This window comes from Nerophis ophidion, linkage group LG10, assembly GCF_033978795.1.
Source record: "Nerophis ophidion isolate RoL-2023_Sa linkage group LG10, RoL_Noph_v1.0, whole genome shotgun sequence".
NCBI lineage: Eukaryota > Metazoa > Chordata > Actinopteri > Syngnathiformes > Syngnathidae > Nerophis > Nerophis ophidion.
In genome coordinates, this window is record NC_084620.1 from 193,104 (window position 1) to 211,615 (window position 18,512).

The 18,512-nt window shown below is 42.0% G+C and overlaps 1 protein-coding gene across 1 annotated transcript in view; it reads right to left on the reverse strand.

The window, feature by feature from the left end:
* Nucleotides 1–18,512, reverse strand: part of LOC133559959 (probable polypeptide N-acetylgalactosaminyltransferase 8) — a 76,484-nt gene that overhangs the window by 19,195 nt on the left and 38,777 nt on the right. Inside the window, exons 4-6 of the mRNA XM_061911945.1 lie at nt 18,324–18,507; nt 8,733–8,930; nt 8,523–8,637 (exon numbers count right to left, since the gene is read on the reverse strand). Of these exons, the coding sequence (XP_061767929.1) occupies nt 8,523–8,637; nt 8,733–8,930; nt 18,324–18,507 (497 nt within the window). The remainder of the gene's footprint in view (nt 1–8,522; nt 8,638–8,732; nt 8,931–18,323; nt 18,508–18,512) is intronic.

An 18,512-nucleotide genomic window follows, 5' to 3' on the forward strand; every position in this document is an offset into this window, starting at 1 on the left:
CCCACCTTACCGACGCACGGGAGGGGGGGGGTTGCTGCTAGAGGGGTGTATAAAATAGTCAGGACTGTCATGGATACAAAGGATTCTGGGTATTTGTTGTGTTACTGGGAGGATGTTCTCCCGAAATGTGTTTGTCATTCCTGTTTGGTGTGGCTTCACAGCGTGGCGCATATTACTAAGAGTGTTAAAATTGTTTATATCACAACCATTAGTGTACTCTGTGTCACCCAGTATGCCTTGCAGTCGTGTGCGTACACACACAACATGTTGCTGGACTGACAAGCAGATCGTACATGCTGTAGAAGGCAACAAAGCCAATGGCTTCACAGCACGCCCTATTACTTATTATCTGGGTGACTGCCGGCAGTCTTTCCAGAGAATATTAGCGTCTCCTATTGTCTTCTTCGCTTTGTGACACGGGTCTAAAATGGCTCCTTGAATGGTAAAGGATACGATCCCAGAACCATGCATATCAAATATTTCCGGATGGTTCAACCGCCATCCGCCCGAATCTAATTAAAATCTATTTTTTTCGTCATGTCACCCGCCTGACCCGCGGTTTATCCGCGGACTCCGCGAATGAGACCGCAAACCGCGCATCTCTAATGTTCAGGGCACAAACACCCCCAACCCTCTGGTTTTGTCGTGCCTCCAACAAATAGTTAAAGATAGATAGATAGATAGATAGTACTTTATTGATTCCTTCAGGAGAGTTCCTTCAGGAAAAATAAAATTCCAGCAGCAGTGTACAGAGTTGAGATCAATTTAAAGAAAAAAGTAAAAAGTAAATAATGGGGGTTTAAAAGGAAACAAAATAGAGAAATATTACAAAAAGAATAAAAACAATGGGAATAAAAATATAACAGTAAAATAAGAATATAACAAGACAAAGTAGGCAGTAGTGACCATGTTATGAAAACGTATTGCACTGTTATTGTTTTGCATCCCCTGTCATCCTAGTACCCCCCGTCCCCCGTCCCAGAGAGGAGTTGTACAGTCTAATGGCGTGTGGGACAAAGGAGTTCTTGAGTCTATTAGTCCTGCACTTGGGATGAAGCAGTCTAGCACTGAACAGGCTCCTCTGGCTACTGATAACACTATGCAGAGGGTGACTGGCATCATCCAGGATGCTCACTAGTTTTTCCACAGTCCTCTTCTCTGCCACCGTCACCAGTGAGTCCAGTTTCATTCCCATTGTAGAACCGGCCCGCCTGATCAGTTTCTCAAGTCTGGAGCTGTCCTTCTTAGATGTACTGCCCCCCCAGCACACTACCATGTAGAACAGAACACTGGCAACCACAGACTGGTAGTACATCCACAGGAGTTTTCTACAAATGTTGAAGGAGTGCAGTCTCCTGAGGAAGTACAGCCTGCTCTGTCCTTTCTTGTACTGGTGGTCCGTGTTAACAGTCCAGTCCAGCTTATTGTCCACCCAAACCCCGAGGTACTTGAATGAGTCCACGGTCTGTACCTCAACTCCCTCGATCATAATAGGTTAAGTAAAGTGAGGTGCGCTAGTTTCATTCAGAACAGCATTTGCTGTTTTTATGCGGCGCCATGTCTCAGTTAAAAACATAACATCAAGACTGTAAGAGGAAATCAAATCATTAATTGAAAATGATTTGTGACTCAAAGATCCGACATTGAGTAACTTGCTTGTTTTGAGATTAGCTAGAGTTGTCCGAGACATTGTGTTCTTCAAAGGAATGTGGATTACGTTACTCTGATCTAACTGCTTGATGTGATGTTTATCTGCACAGAGGCCCTTTGCAACCTAGACAACAGCATTGACGCTGTTGTGAAGACAGCCAGGGTGGGGCAGCTTTGGTTAAATGAATAGGCTGAGGAGGAAGAGGGGTGCAATCTTTTTGGGGTGACAGAATCCTTGATCATGCCACGTCCGGAGTAAGGGGCATTATTTCAATCCCAGATTTCACCAAGCTTTCTAGATGAAGAGAATGACCGTGAAGCCTCTCTGGAGGGTGTAGATGCAGATTTGTGCTGAAGGCGGTGATAAGGGTGATGATGATAGAGGAGTTGCTGCATCACAATCCTATCTCAGGGATACTGATACTGACTGATACTTGACCGGATTCCTGTCTGAAAGGCTCACGCAAAGCCTTTCAGACAGGAATCCGGTAAGATCACCACCAAACAAAGCTCACACTCACATTAACACAGCGCTTCTCGATTATTTTCTGTTACGCATCCCCAGGAAGAAGAACACATTTTGCTTCCCCCTCCAACTCTGTACCTTAACTACAAATAGTAGAGATGTCTGATAATGGCTTTTTTTGCCGGTATCCGATTTTCCTGTATTGTCCAACTCTTAAATGCCGATTCCGATATCAACCGATACCAATACATACAGTCGTGGAATTAACACATTATTATGGCTAACTTTGTTGTGATGCACGGCTGGATGCATTAAACAATGTAACAAGGTTTTCTAAAATAAATCACCTCAAGTTATGGCAAAAAATGCCAACATGGCACTGCCATGTTTATTATTGAAGTCACAAAGTGCATTTTTTTTTTTTTTAACATGCCTCAAAAGAGCAGCTTGGGATTTGGGACATGCTCTCCCTAAGAGAGCATGACGAAGTTGAGGTAGGCGGGGTTTTCGGGTGGTGTATATTGTAGTATCACGAAAAAGTTAGTGCTGCAAGGAATTCTGGGTATTTGTTCTTTTGTGTTACGGTGAGGATGTTCTCCTGAAATGTTTGTCATTCATGTTTGGTGTGGGTTAACAGTGTGGCACATATTTGTAACTGTGTTAAAGTTGTTTATGCTGCCACCTTCAGTGTGACCTGTACGGCTGTTGATCAAGTATGCCTTGCATTCACTTGTGTGTGTGTGTGTGTGTGTGTAAAAAGCCGTAGATATTACGTGATTGGGCTGGCACGCAAAGGCAGTGCCTTTAAGGTTTATTGGCGCTATGTACTTCTCCCTACATGCGTGTACTACTCCATACAGCAGCGTTTTAAAAAGTTATACATATTACTTTTTGAAACCGATACCGATAATTTCTGATATTACATTGGAAAGCATTTATCGGCATTCCGATGTTATCGGACATCTCTAATAAATAGTATAATTTTTCTATAAAATTGCTATAAGTACACCTCTGCATGACATTGTATCCTTATTACTATTATATACAACCAAAAAAGAAATATAGATCCACAACAAAAATAACTTTAACAACGTTTTTTAGTCTGTATCAGGAAATAATTAAAATGAATCAGTTTGCCTTAAAAAACAAAAAAATTATAAATTAAAAAAAAAATCCCTATTCAAACTGTAAACATTTTGGACCAACTTGAACCATTTGATACTGAAAAATAAAATTCAATAAATAATAAATTCAGATTGACCAGCAACATTAACTCAGAAGCACAGTATGTGATAGGAAGGGTTTTAGGAACCTGCCAGTCAGGATTCAGGGTTAAATGCGCCAATAAAAGGAAAAACGTGGTGACGCAACATTTTTCTGATAGCTTCCGGCAATCATGTCTTGATTGCACTGCAGCACTAGGGACACCAAAACACTCAGAGCTCCGACACGCATTCAGCTATCTTTGACGCAAATGTAGGTTGGCACATGCACTTTTAAAGGCCTACTGAAATGAGATTTTCTTATTTAAACGGGGATAGCAGGTCCATTCTATGTGTCATACTTGATCATTTCGCGATATTGCCATATTTTTGCTGAAAGGATTTAGTAGAAAACATCGGCGAAAAAGTTTGCAACTTTTGGTCGCTAATAAAAAAGCCTTGCCTTTAACTGAAGTAAACAGACGATGTGCGCGTGACGTCACCGGTGTGAGGGCCCCTCACATCCTCACGTTGTTTACAATCATAGCCTCCAGCAGCATGAGCTATTCGGACTGACAAAGCGACGATTTCCCCATCAATTTTTTGCGAGGATGAAAGATTCATTGATGAAGAAAGTTAACGTGAGGCACGGATCAGCATCTACGCTCCGCTTGAGATGGTTTCCTGTGGACGGGACTCTGGCTGCTGTCTTGGATCCGCTTTGAACTGAACTCTCGCGGCTGTGTTGGAGCCACTATGGATTGAACTTTCACAGTATCATGTTAGACCCGCTCGACATCCATTGCTTTCGGTCCCCTAGAGGGGGGGGTTGCCCACTTCTGAGGTCCTCTCCAAGGTTTCTCATAGTCAGCATTGTCACTGGCGTCCAACTGGATGTGAATTCTCCCTGCCCACTGGATGTGAGTTCTCCTTGCCCTTTTGTGGGTTCTTCCGAGGATGTCGTAGTCGTAATGGTTTGTACAGTCCTTTGAGACATTTGTGATTTTGGGGCTATATAAATAAACATTGATTGATTGATTGATTAAAAAAATATATATATTAAAAAAAAGCGGCGGCAGTGGGTGCATTTCAGATATAATTAGACACATTTACTAGGATAATTCTGGAAAATCCCTTATCTGCTTATTGTGTTAATAGTATTTTAGTGAGATTCTACTGTCATACCTGAAAGTCGGATGGCTGCGGTGAACGCCAGTGTCTCTGAGAAAAGCCGAGGAGCCAAGCTCACAGCTGCCTTTTTGACAGCTACAGGAGGAGGTTCCATAATCTACTGAAGTGTCTGGTAAGAGTTGGCTTAATATCAAAATTTTTACATCCAAAAACTTCCTGGTTGACGTAGAGAAACATGTTCGCTTGACCGCTCTGTGTTAAAGCTTCACAACAAACAAAGAAACACCGGCTTTGTTTCGATGCTAAAGGCAGCTGCAATCCACCGCTTTCCACCAACAGCATTATTCTTTATAGTCTCCATTATTATTGAACAAATTGAAAAAGATTCAGCAACACAGATGTCCAAATTACTGTGTAATTATGCGATGAAAACAGACGACTTTTAGCCGTGTGTGGTGCTGGGCTAATATGTCCGCTACAACCCTAGACGTCACAAACACGCGTCATCATTCCGCGACGTTTTCAACAGGAAACTCCGCGGGAAATTTAAAATTGTAATTTAGTAAACTAAAAAGGCCGTATTGGCATGTGTTGCAATGTTAATATTTCATCATTGATATATAAACTATCAGACTGCGTGGTCGGTAGTAGTGGGTTTTAGTAGGCCTTTAAAGTGATCTGCTTTAGACTAACCTCATTGTGTCATTTTTTTAGTAAAGGATGTTGTGGTGGAACAAAATTAGAGGTCGATTAACAATTGATAACGACCAAGGTGTTAGGAACGCGCATGGCAGCCGTTTTCGTGACCCCAAGATGCAGGAACCGGGAGAGCGAAGAGAAGGTATGAAGAGTTTTAATCTCATGTAACAGAAAATGAAGCGGTCTTGAAAACAAAAGTTCCAAACAAAGTGTGTGATCTTCGAGCACTGAGGAGTACTCAAGTGAAAACATTAATAGACATATACTGATTGGCAGCAGGTGTGGACCAGCTGCCAATCAACAGCAGGTGAGGAGAAAACAATGCTACGGGGAACAAACAAGAAATTTAACAAAATAAGAGCCCTGACAGGAAGTAAATACAAAAACAAAGGAAAACCAACAGAAATGAAGTGACCGATCGTCACACGAGGTATTTGTCATTTAAATTTTTGTATGCACTAGGCTTCAAGTGATTATTTTCATAATATTTTATGTTTGATACAGGGGCGTCGCCAGACATATTTCACTGGGGCACGTGCCCCACTGTTGATCTGCAGTGTCCCAGTAAAAATGTCACCAATAAAAAAAAAAAAACGCTTCAGAGTTTTAAGTCTACATAACATAGACAACAGCGCACATACTACTTAGTATGGTCATTGATTGCTACTGTATTCACTCCACTAACAAAGAGCACATGGCTAATTAATATGGTAATTTATTCACGTGTGGATCTTCCGTTGAGAGAGAGAGAGGGGGGCTGCGAATCACTGCATGAGGTAGGTGACGTTAGCCAACAACCATTTGTTAATTACATTATTTTGATTTTGATTTGACTCAAACTGTAACTCCTAGATGGATTTAAGAAAGTTATTCGCCCGCTGCAGAGAAGAAGCAGCAGGAATGAGAGATGTAAGTGAAGTCCTAGCTAGCTAGGCAACATCATTGTCTTAAGTTGATGCTAAGTTAGCTAACGTTATTCCTTGTATCAAGACAAACATATTCATTTGCTGTACGAGCTGTCGGGGGAATTTCCAATGAACATGAAACATAATGTTGGTTATTGTCTGCTGGTTCTGCATCAATGATGATTTGGAGTAAGCATGTGTGAGTTGAGTGCTTCTCAAATGGTTTATCTTCAGGAAGAAAAACATTTTTCCATATCATCAAGTCGTGAGCCAAATTTTTAAATCATTCAAGTTTATTTCACAGAAAAATAGCACAGTAGACTCGTCTTGTTAATCGCTGTGACTTTGACTAAAATAATCTTGTTTTGTCACCAGAAAAATGGCTTCAGCTAAAGCATCTGCTTTTGTTTCCAGAAAAAATAGTAACATTTCTGTATTTGTTTGCAGAAAAATGGCTAAAAATATCGGGTTTTGTTGCCCCATTTAGATTTTTTAAAAATATATATATTTCCATGTCTGTCCTGAGTCCTCCTCCAACTTGTTAGTCGGTTTGCCTTTTGCTAAAATACTCACTAATAGTCGCTAGAAAAAAGGCTAAAATAATCTGGTTTTGTTGCAATAATTTGATTTTTTTCTCCCTAAACTTTTTTTTTTCATGCACACATCTGACTGCGACTCACTGAAAATGACACACAATCCACTTTTATGTCACGACCCAGCAGTTGGGAACCACTGGTCAACTGTATAACAGTTAGTGTAATATTTCCATGTCTGTCCAGAGTGATTGACCACTTTGCAAAAATGAAAAGGAGACGTTACAGTTTACTTCTCAGAAAATGATTCCCTGAACAGACACACAACAGTTGTTCATTTATTCTACTACTGTGGCTTTATTGTTTTGTGTATATTTTATAGTTTTGTGTATCTGAAATAGGATTAGCCACATTGCCATAAATGGAAATTAAATAGTATAAAAGAACCCAGGGATGTAGGGGTGCTTTATTTTTTGTTTTACTTTTGTAGATGTTAAATTTGCAGATGATTACTGCAATATTTATTTGAAAAAGATTCATTGCTCTTCCAGTAGCAGTTTAGAAGTCTGGAGTAAAAAAGTGCACAAGTAGGTCAAATGCATGAGTTAATTTCAGGTGGTTAATCAAAGATCCATACAACATAATCTGATATGATTTCATAGTTTAAAGCACTATTTATGTATTTTTCATGATAAATAAGTGCTAAAAATGATTTTGCTTGCACGCTTTGCATGCTCACATGAATTATTTGTGCCCCAGGTGTGCCCCAGTACAGTATTAGGTCTAGTGACGCCCCTGGTTGAAACCTGCACAGACCCTTTCGAGTCGCTGTCTCGGTATTTGATATTGGCAGTCCAACACCTGATTCTCGAACTCATCAACATAGTCATGAGCTAATTAGCGTGACCATTTATGGATGATTGTGGGAGGAACTCTTCTGTGCACAATTCACCGCAGGTGTGGGTTATAATAGTGCGCAGCATACTTTTATAAATCTGAATGTTCTTGTGTGCAACCCATTTGGTTCAAGTCCTGCTTTTCTGTTCCACCTGGGACTTGAACCTGAGGGAGGAGCATGCTAATTACTGAGCTAAAAGCCCCAGCTATAAACCCGATAGCCACCACTACTCTTGAGGTCGTCAGTGTGTGAGGTTACAACATGGCCCAGGAATGCCGGCTGGCCCCCGTTACACATACACACATTCTAGGGCGGTGGTTCTCAACCTTTTTTCAGTGATGTACCCCCTGTGAACATTTTTTTAATTCAAGTACCCCCTAATCAGAGCAAAGCATTTTTGGTTGGAAAAAAGAGATAAAGAAGTAAAATACAGCACTATGTCATCAGTTTCTGATTCATTAAATTGTATAACAGTGCAAAATATTGCTCATTTGTAGTGGTCTTTCTTGAACTATTCGGAAAAAAAGATATAAAAATAACTAAAAACTTCAAAAATTGAAAAATAAAAAAGTGATTCAATTATAAAAAAAGATTTCTACACATAGAAGTAATCATCAACTTAAAGTGCCCTCTTTGGGGATTGTAATAGAGATCCATCTGGATTCATGAACTTAATTCTAAACATTTCTTCACAAAAAAAGAAATCTTTAACATCAATATTTATGGAACATGTCCACAAAAAATCTAGCTTTCAACACGGAATATTGCATTGTTGTATTTTTTTTTACAGTTTATGAACTTACATTTGTATTTTGTTGAAGTATTATTCAATAAATATATTTATAAAGGATTTTTGAATTGTTGCTATTTTTAAAATATATTTTTTAAATCGCACGTACCCCTTGGCATACCTTCAAGTACCCCCAGGGGTACGCGTACCCCAATTTGAGAACCACTGTTCTAGGGTTTGGACTGACTACATTCAGTTCCACACACACTTTTTATAAATGAGGCTCTCGGACTTTAAGGTGATCTTACCCGGATGCCCAGCTCGACATTCTCCCCACCGTATATCTTCATTCCTCCGTCCAGACTTCCGATCTCTCCAAAGAACTTTCTATCTGCGACAAGTATCCCCATGATGGAGGGACTCCTTTTCGAACCATTGAATCATGAGGACACCATCATCCACTGACACTCCAAAACGAGTCAGAAACGACTCGGTGAGATTTTTCATGATGGACTCACTTGCCAGGCTGCGAATCGTCCTTGAGCTCGTACCACTCAGGCCTGAAGGACTCGTACATGCACCACAAGGCCCAGTCAAAGGCATCCGCAGCAGGACTGTAGCGGATCACCGTCAAGTCATCATAATTGACTTTATCAAAGACGGGTGTCACAATGACAGTTCGGTCCTCCTTGATGCGAGCCAGCAACGGTTCTGCCCTGAGTGTACACACACACACACACACACACACAACACACACAAGTTAACGTCAGCTGGAGCTTTACTTCAGTCTTTCTCAGTCTGAACCTGCCAGCCCTTCCGTTTTTACCGTATTGTGTCCCTCTTTCCCGTTTCCGTACTTCTACAGGCACAGCTTCAAGTCTACTTACCCTCGGATTTACTTCGTAACATCGACCTAACACACATTATGCAGCCTGTAAAAAGTCAGGCCTTTCAAAATAAAAGCATGCCTGCAAAGATATTAAGGTTGTCACGATGCCAGAATTTCAGTAGTCGATACCGAAACCAATGAATTGCCTCAAATCCAATAAAGACGCTGAGATCATTATCCATGCGTTTGTTACGTCTCGCCTCGACTACTGTAACGTATTATTTTCGGGTCTCCCCATGTCTAGCATTAAAAGATTACAGTTGGTACAAAATGCGGCTGCTAGACTTTTGACAAGAACAAGAACGTTTGATCACATTACGCCTGTACTGTATATACCTTTATATACATATATACATACATATATACCTATACTGTATATACCTTTATATACATATATACATACATATATACCTGTACTGTATATACCTTTATATACATATATACCTATACTGTATATACCTTTATATACATATATACATACATATATACCTGTACTGGCTCACCTGCACTGGCTTCCTGTGCACTTAAGATGTGACTTTAAGGTTTTACTACTTACGTATAAAATACTACACGGTCTAGCTCCAGCCTATCTTGCCGATTGTATTGTACCATATGTCCCGGCAAGAAATCTGCGTTCAAAGGACTCCGGCTTATTAGTGATCCCCAAAGCCCAAAAAAAGTCTGCGGGCTGTAGAGCTTTTTCATTTCGGGCTCCAGTACTCTGGAATGCCCTCCCGGTAACAGTTCGAGATGCCACCTCAGTAGAAGCATTTAAGTCTCACCTTAAAACTCATTTGTATACTCTAGCCTTTAAATAGACTCCCTTTTTAGACCAGTTGATCTGCCGTTTCTCTTCTTTTTCTTCTATGTCCCACTCTCCTTTGTGGAGGGAGTCCGGTCCGATCCGGTGGCCATGTACTGCTCGCCTTTGTATCGGCTGGGGACATTTCTGCGCTGCTGATCAGCCTTCGCTTGGGATGGTTTCCTACTGGCTCCGCTGTGAACGGGACTCTCGCTGCTGTGTTGGATCCGCTTTGGACTGGACTCTCGCGACTGTGTTGGATCCATTATGGACTGGACTCTCGCGACTGTGTTGGATCCATTATGGATTGATCTTTCACAGTATCATGTTCTCATATGTTCTCATAGTCATCAGTATCATCAGTATCACAGTATCATGTTCTCATAGTCATCATTGTCACCGATGTCCCACTGGGTGTGAGTTTTCCTTGCCCTTATGTGGGCCTACCGAGGATGTCGTAGTGGTTTGTGCAGCCCTTTGAGACACTAGTGATTTAGGGCTATATAAGTAAACATTGATTGATTGATTGATTGAATTTTCGGTACTCATTTGATACCGATTTTTAAAAAAAAAACTGAACCCATGTAAAGTAAAGTACGAATGATTGTCACACACACACTAGGTGTGGCAAAATATGTCCTCTGCATTCGACCCATCTCCTTGTCCACCCCCTGGGAGGCGAGGGGAGCAGTGAGCAGCAGCGGTGCCACGCCCGGGAATCATTTATGGTGATTTAACCCCCAATTCCAAGCCTTGATGCTGAGTGCCCAGCAGGGAGGTAATGGGTCCCATTTTTATAGTCTTTGGTATGAACTCCCAACCTACCGATCTCGGGGCGGACACTCTAACCACTAGGCCACCGAGTAGGCGTACTTTTAAAATCATTACTTTATTGGAAAGTATTTAAGATGACTGCGCTTCAACATCTTTTTGCACATAATTTAAAGAAAAGTATGAGCTGCCAAGATGCAAATACATTCAAAAAAGAACAGCGGTGTTCAAAACAAACATGACTATGTTTATAATATGATCATAAAAAAACAATAGCTGGTTTACATTCTAAAAACAACAGCAGTGATGTGGAGCCTTCAAGTATATAAAATAAGAAATATTGTTAACGTTATTTGAATTATAGTGATCTTATGTCATTTGGAATGAGTTAAACTAAAACAGATTTGAAGACAAATCTTGTGTGCACTTTTCTACATTTTTGCTGTTTTTTATGTTTACAGTATTTCATTTTTACAATGTGCCCCAGGTCTATAAACAATTACTTTTGGAGCTACCTACATTTTTTGCAGTATTTTCTGTTTTTTTTGTTTTGTTTTTTTTTAATCTAAATTGGAGAGGCATGTGATTTCTTTTTTTACTTGCTTGTTTTGGATAACTAAACCACATGTTCGCTTTAATTGGACATTGTTTTGGATTATTATGTACAACCCTTACAACAGTGGCAGTTTATTTTCTTTGGGTGATAAGTTTGATTTGCAAACTTTGTTTTGACATACGGCTACTACAGCTATACGTTCCAAAAAGGTCTTATTAAGTTCACTGCTAAGGCAAAATTTTGCCAAATGTCAAAAAAGTGTTTGTAAGCGTTGTCTTTCCGGCACTTCTGAAAGTGATAAATGTTGTGTTGCAACAAGGTTTCTATACCCTTTGCGTACGTTGGTAACACTCCCTCGGGGCTTGTGCAGGCGGATATTCGACACACTCTTCTTTTTCACTTCATCTCTTTTCAATTTGGATGCGTACAGTCCATCGCTACCACCCCAGATCACTTTAGCTATGTCTTTTATTCTCTGGTGTCGCTTTGTGATGCAGTTACGATGCACAGTTCAATCTTAGTTTCAATCAATAAATCAATCATGAAATTAAACAATGGATGTCCGCTAACTTTTTGCAACTCAACGCCAAAAAAACGGAAATGCTGATTATCGGTCCTGCTAGACACCAAACTCTATTTAATAATACAACTCTAACATTTGACAACCAAACAATTAAACAAGGCGACACGGTAAAGAATCTGGGTATTATCTTCGACCCAACTCTATCCTTTGAGGCACACATTAAAAGCGTTACTAAAACGGCCTTCTTTCATCTCCGTAATATCGCTAAAATTCGCTCCATTCTGTCCACTAAAGACGCTGAGATCATTATCCATGCGTTTGTTACGTCTCGCCTCGACTACTGTAACGTATTATTTTCGGGTCTCCCCATGTCTAACATTAAAAGATTACAGTTGGTACAAAATGCGGCTGCTAGACTTTTGACAAGAACAAGAAAGTTTGATCACATTACGCCTGTACTGGCTCACCTGCACTGGCTTCCTGTGCACTTAAGATGTGACTTTAAGGTTTTACTACTTACGTATAAAATACTACACGGTCTAGCTCCATCCTATCTTGCCGATTGTATTGTACCATATGTCCCGGCAAGAAATCTGCGTTCAAAGGACTCCGGCTTGTTAGTGATTCCCAAAGCCCAAAAAAAGTCTGCGGGCTATAGAGCGTTTTCCGTTCGGGCTCCAGTACTCTGGAATGCCCTCCCGGTAACAGTTCGAGATGCCACCTCAGTAGAAGCATTTAAGTCTCACCTTAAAACTCATTTGTATACTCTAGCCTTTAAATAGACTCCCTTTTTAGACCAGTTGATCTGCCGTTTCTTTTCTTTTTCTTCTATGTCCCACTCTCCCTTGTGGAGGGGGTCCGGTCCGATCCGGTGGCCATGTACTGCTTGCCTGTGTATCGGCTGGGGACATCTCTGCGATGCTGATCCGCCTCCGCTTGGGATGGTTTCCTGCTGGCTCCGCTGTGAACGGGACTCTCGCTGCTGTGTTGGATCCGCTTTGGACTGGACTCTCGCGACTGTGTTGGATCCATTGTGGATTGAACTTTCACAGTATCATGTTAGACCCGCTCGACATCCATTGCTTTCCTCCTCTCTAAGGTTCTCATAGTCATCATTGTCACCGACGTCCCACTGGGTCATTATTGTCACCGACGTCCCACTGGGTGTGAGTTTTCCTTGCCCTTATGTGGGCCTACCGAGGATGTCGTGGTGGTTTGTGCAGCCCTTTGAGACATTAGTGATTTAGGGCTATATAAGTAAACATTGATTGATTGATTGAATCAAAGTTTACTTATATAGCTCTTAATTAGAAATGTCTCAAAGGGCTCTAGGAGCCACAACGACATTCTCGGTTCAGATCCCACATCAAGGCAACAAAAAAACTCAACCCAATCGGGACAACGAGAAACCTTGGAAGAGACCGTAGATTTATGAGCGAGGGCGAAACTGAAGTGCCAAATAGGCACTTCCGACAGGCTGACACGACTAGATAAATTTGTGGAAACGCTGACTCATGTTTTAAGACAACCCGGCGTTCATCTTAGTCGCTGATTGCTCAGGGCTTACACGCCAAGAAAGGACGCAGCTCTACCAGAGAAAAAAAGTGGTGTCCAGTCTTTGGTATTAACGATACTGAAAAAAGCAGGTATGGATTTTTTATTTAGCATGTTGGTTTTGAAGTATCGATACTTTTGACAATTGTTTCACAGGCCACAATTCCAGAAAGCTCAGGGTGCCGGACTCCTCCCTTCACTATTAGTCTTATTTTGTATCTTATGGTGAACTAGCATCCTCTGCAGTGGACATTTGATTTTAGTCTGTTTTGTAAATTAAAGTCTGCAAAAAAAATTTGTCAAAGATCATCTCTATGACAGCACTTTAGTATTTTTAGAATCCGCTGCAAAAATGTTTCTCACAAATGTTTTGTACTGAACTGAACAGGATCGGTTCGCAGCCGAGTGTGAAGCGACCGGAATGAGAATCAGCACCTCCAAGTCCGAGTCCATGGTTCTCGCCCGGAAAAGGGTGGAGTGCCATCTCCGGGTTGGGGAGGAGACCCTGCCCCAAGTGGAGGAGTTCAAGTACCTAGGAGTCTTGTTCACGAGTGAGGGAAGAGTGGATCGTGAGATCGACAGGCGGATCGGTGCGGCGTCTTCAGTAATGCGGACGTTGTACCGATCCGTTGTGGTGAAGAAGGAGCTGAGCCGGAAGGCAAAGCTCTCAATTTACCGGTCGATCTACGTTCCCATCCTCACCTATGGTCATGAGCTTTGGGTCATGACCGAAAGGATAAGATCACGGGTACAAGCGGCCGAAATGAGTTTCCTCCGCCGGGTGGCGGGGCTCTCCCTTAGAGATAGGGTGAGAAGCTCTGCCATCCGGGAGGAACTCAAAGTAAAGCCGCTGCTCCTTCACATCGAGAGGAGCCAGATGAAGTGGTTCGGGCATCTGGTCAGGATGCCACCCGAACGCCTCCCTAGGGAGGTGTTTAGGGCACGTCCAGCTGGTAGGAGGCCACGGGGAAGACCCAGGACACGTTGGGAAGACTATGTCTCCCGGCTAGCCTGGGAACGCCTCGGGATCCCCCGGGAAGAGCTAGACGAAGTGGCTGGGGAGAGGGAAGTCTGGGCTTCCCTGCTTAGGCTGCTGCCCCCGCGACCCGACCTCGGATAAGCGGAAGATGATGGATGGATGGATGGATGGATGGATGGATGAACAGGCCAACAGTTGAATAGCCCAAATGATGAAAAATAGAGGACCGAAAGTGGAGCCTTGAGGAACACCACTAGTATAACTAAAGAAAATGAACACATGACTATTGACTGAATCTAAAGTAAACAAACTAGAGCAACACCTTTGTTACATAAATTCCGTTACAAACTGCCAAAAAGGAGGGGACTTAAGGGGGTGCCTGGAGGAACGCCTCAGTTATGTAAATCAGAAGTTTATACACCAGTGTTCTATGTTTGCTAGCAAGGTAAAAATGCCAATGCAAGGGTCTGCCAATGTGTTGACAGAAGTCAAAGTTCCTCTATAGCAGTGGTTCTCAACCTTTTTTCAGTGATGTAACCCCTTTGAATCTTTTTTTAATTCAAGTACCCCCTAATCAGAGCAAAGCATTTTTGGTTGAAAAAAAAGAGATAAAGAAGTGGCGGTTTAGCTCGGTTGGTAGAGTGGCCGTGCCAGCAACTTGAGGGTTGCAGGTTCGATTCCCGCTTCCGCCATCTTAGTCACTGCCGTTGTGTCCTTGGGCAAGACACTTTACCCACCTGCTTCCAGTGCCACCCACACTGGTTTGAATGTAACTTAGATATTGGGTTTCACTAAGGTCCTCCAGTCCTGGGTTCAAATCTAGGCTCGGGATCTTTCTGTGTGGAGTTTGCATGTTTTCCCCGTGAATGCGTGGGTTCCCTCCGGGTACTCCGGCTTCCTCCCACCTCCAAAGACATGCACCTGGGGATAGGTTGATTGGCAACACTAAATTGGCCCTAGTGTGTGAATGTGAGTGTGAATGTTGTCTGTCTATGTGTTGGCCCTGCGATGAGGTGGCGACTTGTCCAGGGTGTACCCCGCCTTCCGCCCGATTGTAGCTGACATAGGCGCCAGCGCCCCCCGCGACCCCGAAAGGGAATAAGCGGTAGAAAATGGATGGATGGATATGTAAAGCGCTTTGAGTCACTAGAGAAAAAGCGCTATATAAATATAATTCACAATTCACAAGTAAAATACAGCACTATGTCATCAGTTTGTGATTCATTAAATTGTATAACAGTGAAAAATATTCCTCATTTCTAGTGGTCTTTTTTTAACTATTTGAAAAGAAAAATATAAAGATAACTGAAAGCTTGTTGGAAAAGTGATTCAATTGTAAATAAAGATTTCTACACATAGAAGTAATAATCAACTTAAAGTGCTGTCTTTGGAGATTGTAATAGAGATCCATGAACTTAATTCTAAAAATTTCTCCACAAAAAAAAAATCTTTAACATCAACATTGATGGAACATGTCCACAAAAAATCTAGCTGTCAACACTGAATATTGCATTGCTGTATTTTTTTTCACAGTTTATGAACTTACATTCTTATTTTGTTGAAGTATTATTCAATAGATATATTTATAAAGGATTTTTAAATTGTTGCTATTTTTAGAATATTTAAAAAAAAATCTCACATACCCCTTGGCATACCTTCAAGTACCCCCAAGCGTCCGCGTACCCCCATTTGAGAACCACTGTTCTATACAACAGGAGCACTCTTCCGTTTTTAGGAATGTGCTGTAAAGATGTTTGTCTGTGAAGTTCTAAACTGAACTCAGGGGGGCCGGTATGGTGACATTCTTAGGCCAGATTTGTCTGGCCTCCCTGACAACTGATCAGGCGGGCCGGTTCTACAATGGGAATGAAACTGGACTCACTGGTGACGGTGGCAGAGAAGAGGACTGTTGACAAACTAGTGAGCATCCTGGATGATGCCAGTCACCCTCTGCATAGTGTTATCAGTAGCCAGAGGAGCCTGTTCAGTGCTAGACTGCTTCATCCCAAGTGCAGGACTAATAGACTCAAGAACTCTTTTGTCCCACACGCCATTAGACTGTACAACTCTTCTCTGGGACGGGGGGCGGGGGGTACTAGGATGACAGGGGATGCAAAACAATAACAGTGCAATACGTTTTCATAACATGGTCACTACTGCCTACTTTGTCTTGTTATATTCTTATTTTACTGTTATATTGTTATTCCCATTGTTTGTATTCTTTTTGTAATATTTCTCTATTTTGTTTCCATTTAAACCCCCATTATTTACTTTTTTTAAATTGATCTCAACTCTGTACACTGCTGCTGGAATTTTAATTTTCCTGAAGGAATCAATAAAGATCCATCCATCCATCTATCCATCCATCTAAGTCCCTAGTCCTGTCCATCCTTGTCACTCCCAACGAGAATCCAAACATTTTAAGCTCTGTGTCTTTTGGTTAGAGCGGCCATCTCCAGACCATGCATCAGTGCTAGTCTCACTATCAACTTTTAAATTTTGGTCTTCATATTTGCTGATCCTCTTAGTCACCTGACACTCTTCCTATTGCAGCCTGCCTGGCACGTGCACACATAGGGCCCTATGGGGGCTTGAGCCCCTGCCCTTTTTTGCCTCGTCTTAAAAAGTGCCCTATGCCTGAGTTTTTTTGTTTTCTTTAAACAACATTAATAAATTCCTGTTAGGGATGTAAAAAAACAAAACAAAACAAACAGCGGTACAAAAACTCCACGTTTTCTTGTAATACCGGGTTGTTTGAGCCAGTCACTTCCGACAGAGAGAGAGAGAGAGGAGAGAGAGCCAACTGCGGCCTGAGGAGACGTGACAGTGGAGCAACTTGAACCTGTGAGTTATGGTCTAGTCGCCGTCCACTTATTCAGCATCTAATATGGGTAATATTTCAGAAAAACGCTGTATTATTCTATTATTCAATGTGTCAGCTTCTGTTTATGACGGACATCGGAGCACAGCGCATCAATTCCGCACGGGACAGGAAGTAGTGTACAAAATACAAAATAAAACACCGGGTTAATTTTCAAAATAAAATTCACTGTGTTTACGGCGGATCACATTTCTCTCACAGTAGAGATTTAGATATAAAGTTGTATTGCGTTTCAGTTGTTTAGTCTGAGCATTAAGTGAGCAAGACCATAAATTACAACTTGATGAAGGTCCTGCAGTCCTGGGTTCAATTCCAGGCTCGGGATCTTTCTGTGTGGAGTTTGCATGTTCTCCCCGTGAATGCGTGGGTTCCCTCCGGGTACTCCGGCTTCCTCCCACCTCCAAAGACATGCACCTGGGGATAGGTTGATTGGCAACACTAAATTGGCCCTAGTGTGTGAATGTTGTCTGTCTATCTGTGTTGGCCCTGCGATGAGGTGGCGACTTGTCCAGGGTGTACACCGCCTTCCGCCCGATTGTAGCTGAGATAGGCGCCAGCGCCCCCCGCGACCCCGAAAGGGAATAAGCGGTAGAAAATGGATGGATGGATGGTGTTTTCATCAAGTTAAAGGAAGGACAGATTTTCACATTGAAGTTTTTTTCATTTGGATATTTATATATATATATATATTTTTTTTTCGAAGTTCATGTTGCACTGTTCAATGTTCAATATTAAAGTGCTTATCTTTAACAATAAATAGCCTAATAATAAACCAGTGTTTTGTTGCTTTTCATGTCTTCCAAGCCTATGATAATGTGAATTATTGTTGACACAAAAGAAATGGCAATCACTTTTACCTACGAAGGACACACAGCTAAGTAGTTAGCTTCCTATTAGCAAATTTAATTTTACACTAATTTCCATATTGTGTAAAAGACCCCAAAAAAAATGTCCTGCCCTTTTCTGACTTTGAGCCCCTGCCCCTCTATAATCACGTGCACGTCCCTGCAACCTTCCTGCACTCGTTTCTTTACCTCTTTTCTACGCTCAAGACGGCTGACCCAAAGTCCTTAAACTCCTCCACTTTCCTCCCCTCTACTTGTATCCTTAGGGCAGTGTTGTTGTTTTTTCACAGTAGAAGAATTTAAGCTCACCATTGCACGTGGACTTCAATGTGGGCGTCCAAGATGGCCACCACATCGCCCGTGGCCACCTTCCATCCCGATAGTCTGGCCTGAGTGAGGCCCAGCTGCTCAGTGTGCTGGACTCTCTTGATCAGGCCTGGACGATCCTCGTGGATGACCTTGATGTACGCTTCCAGCTTATCCTTCAGGTCCTCTGTG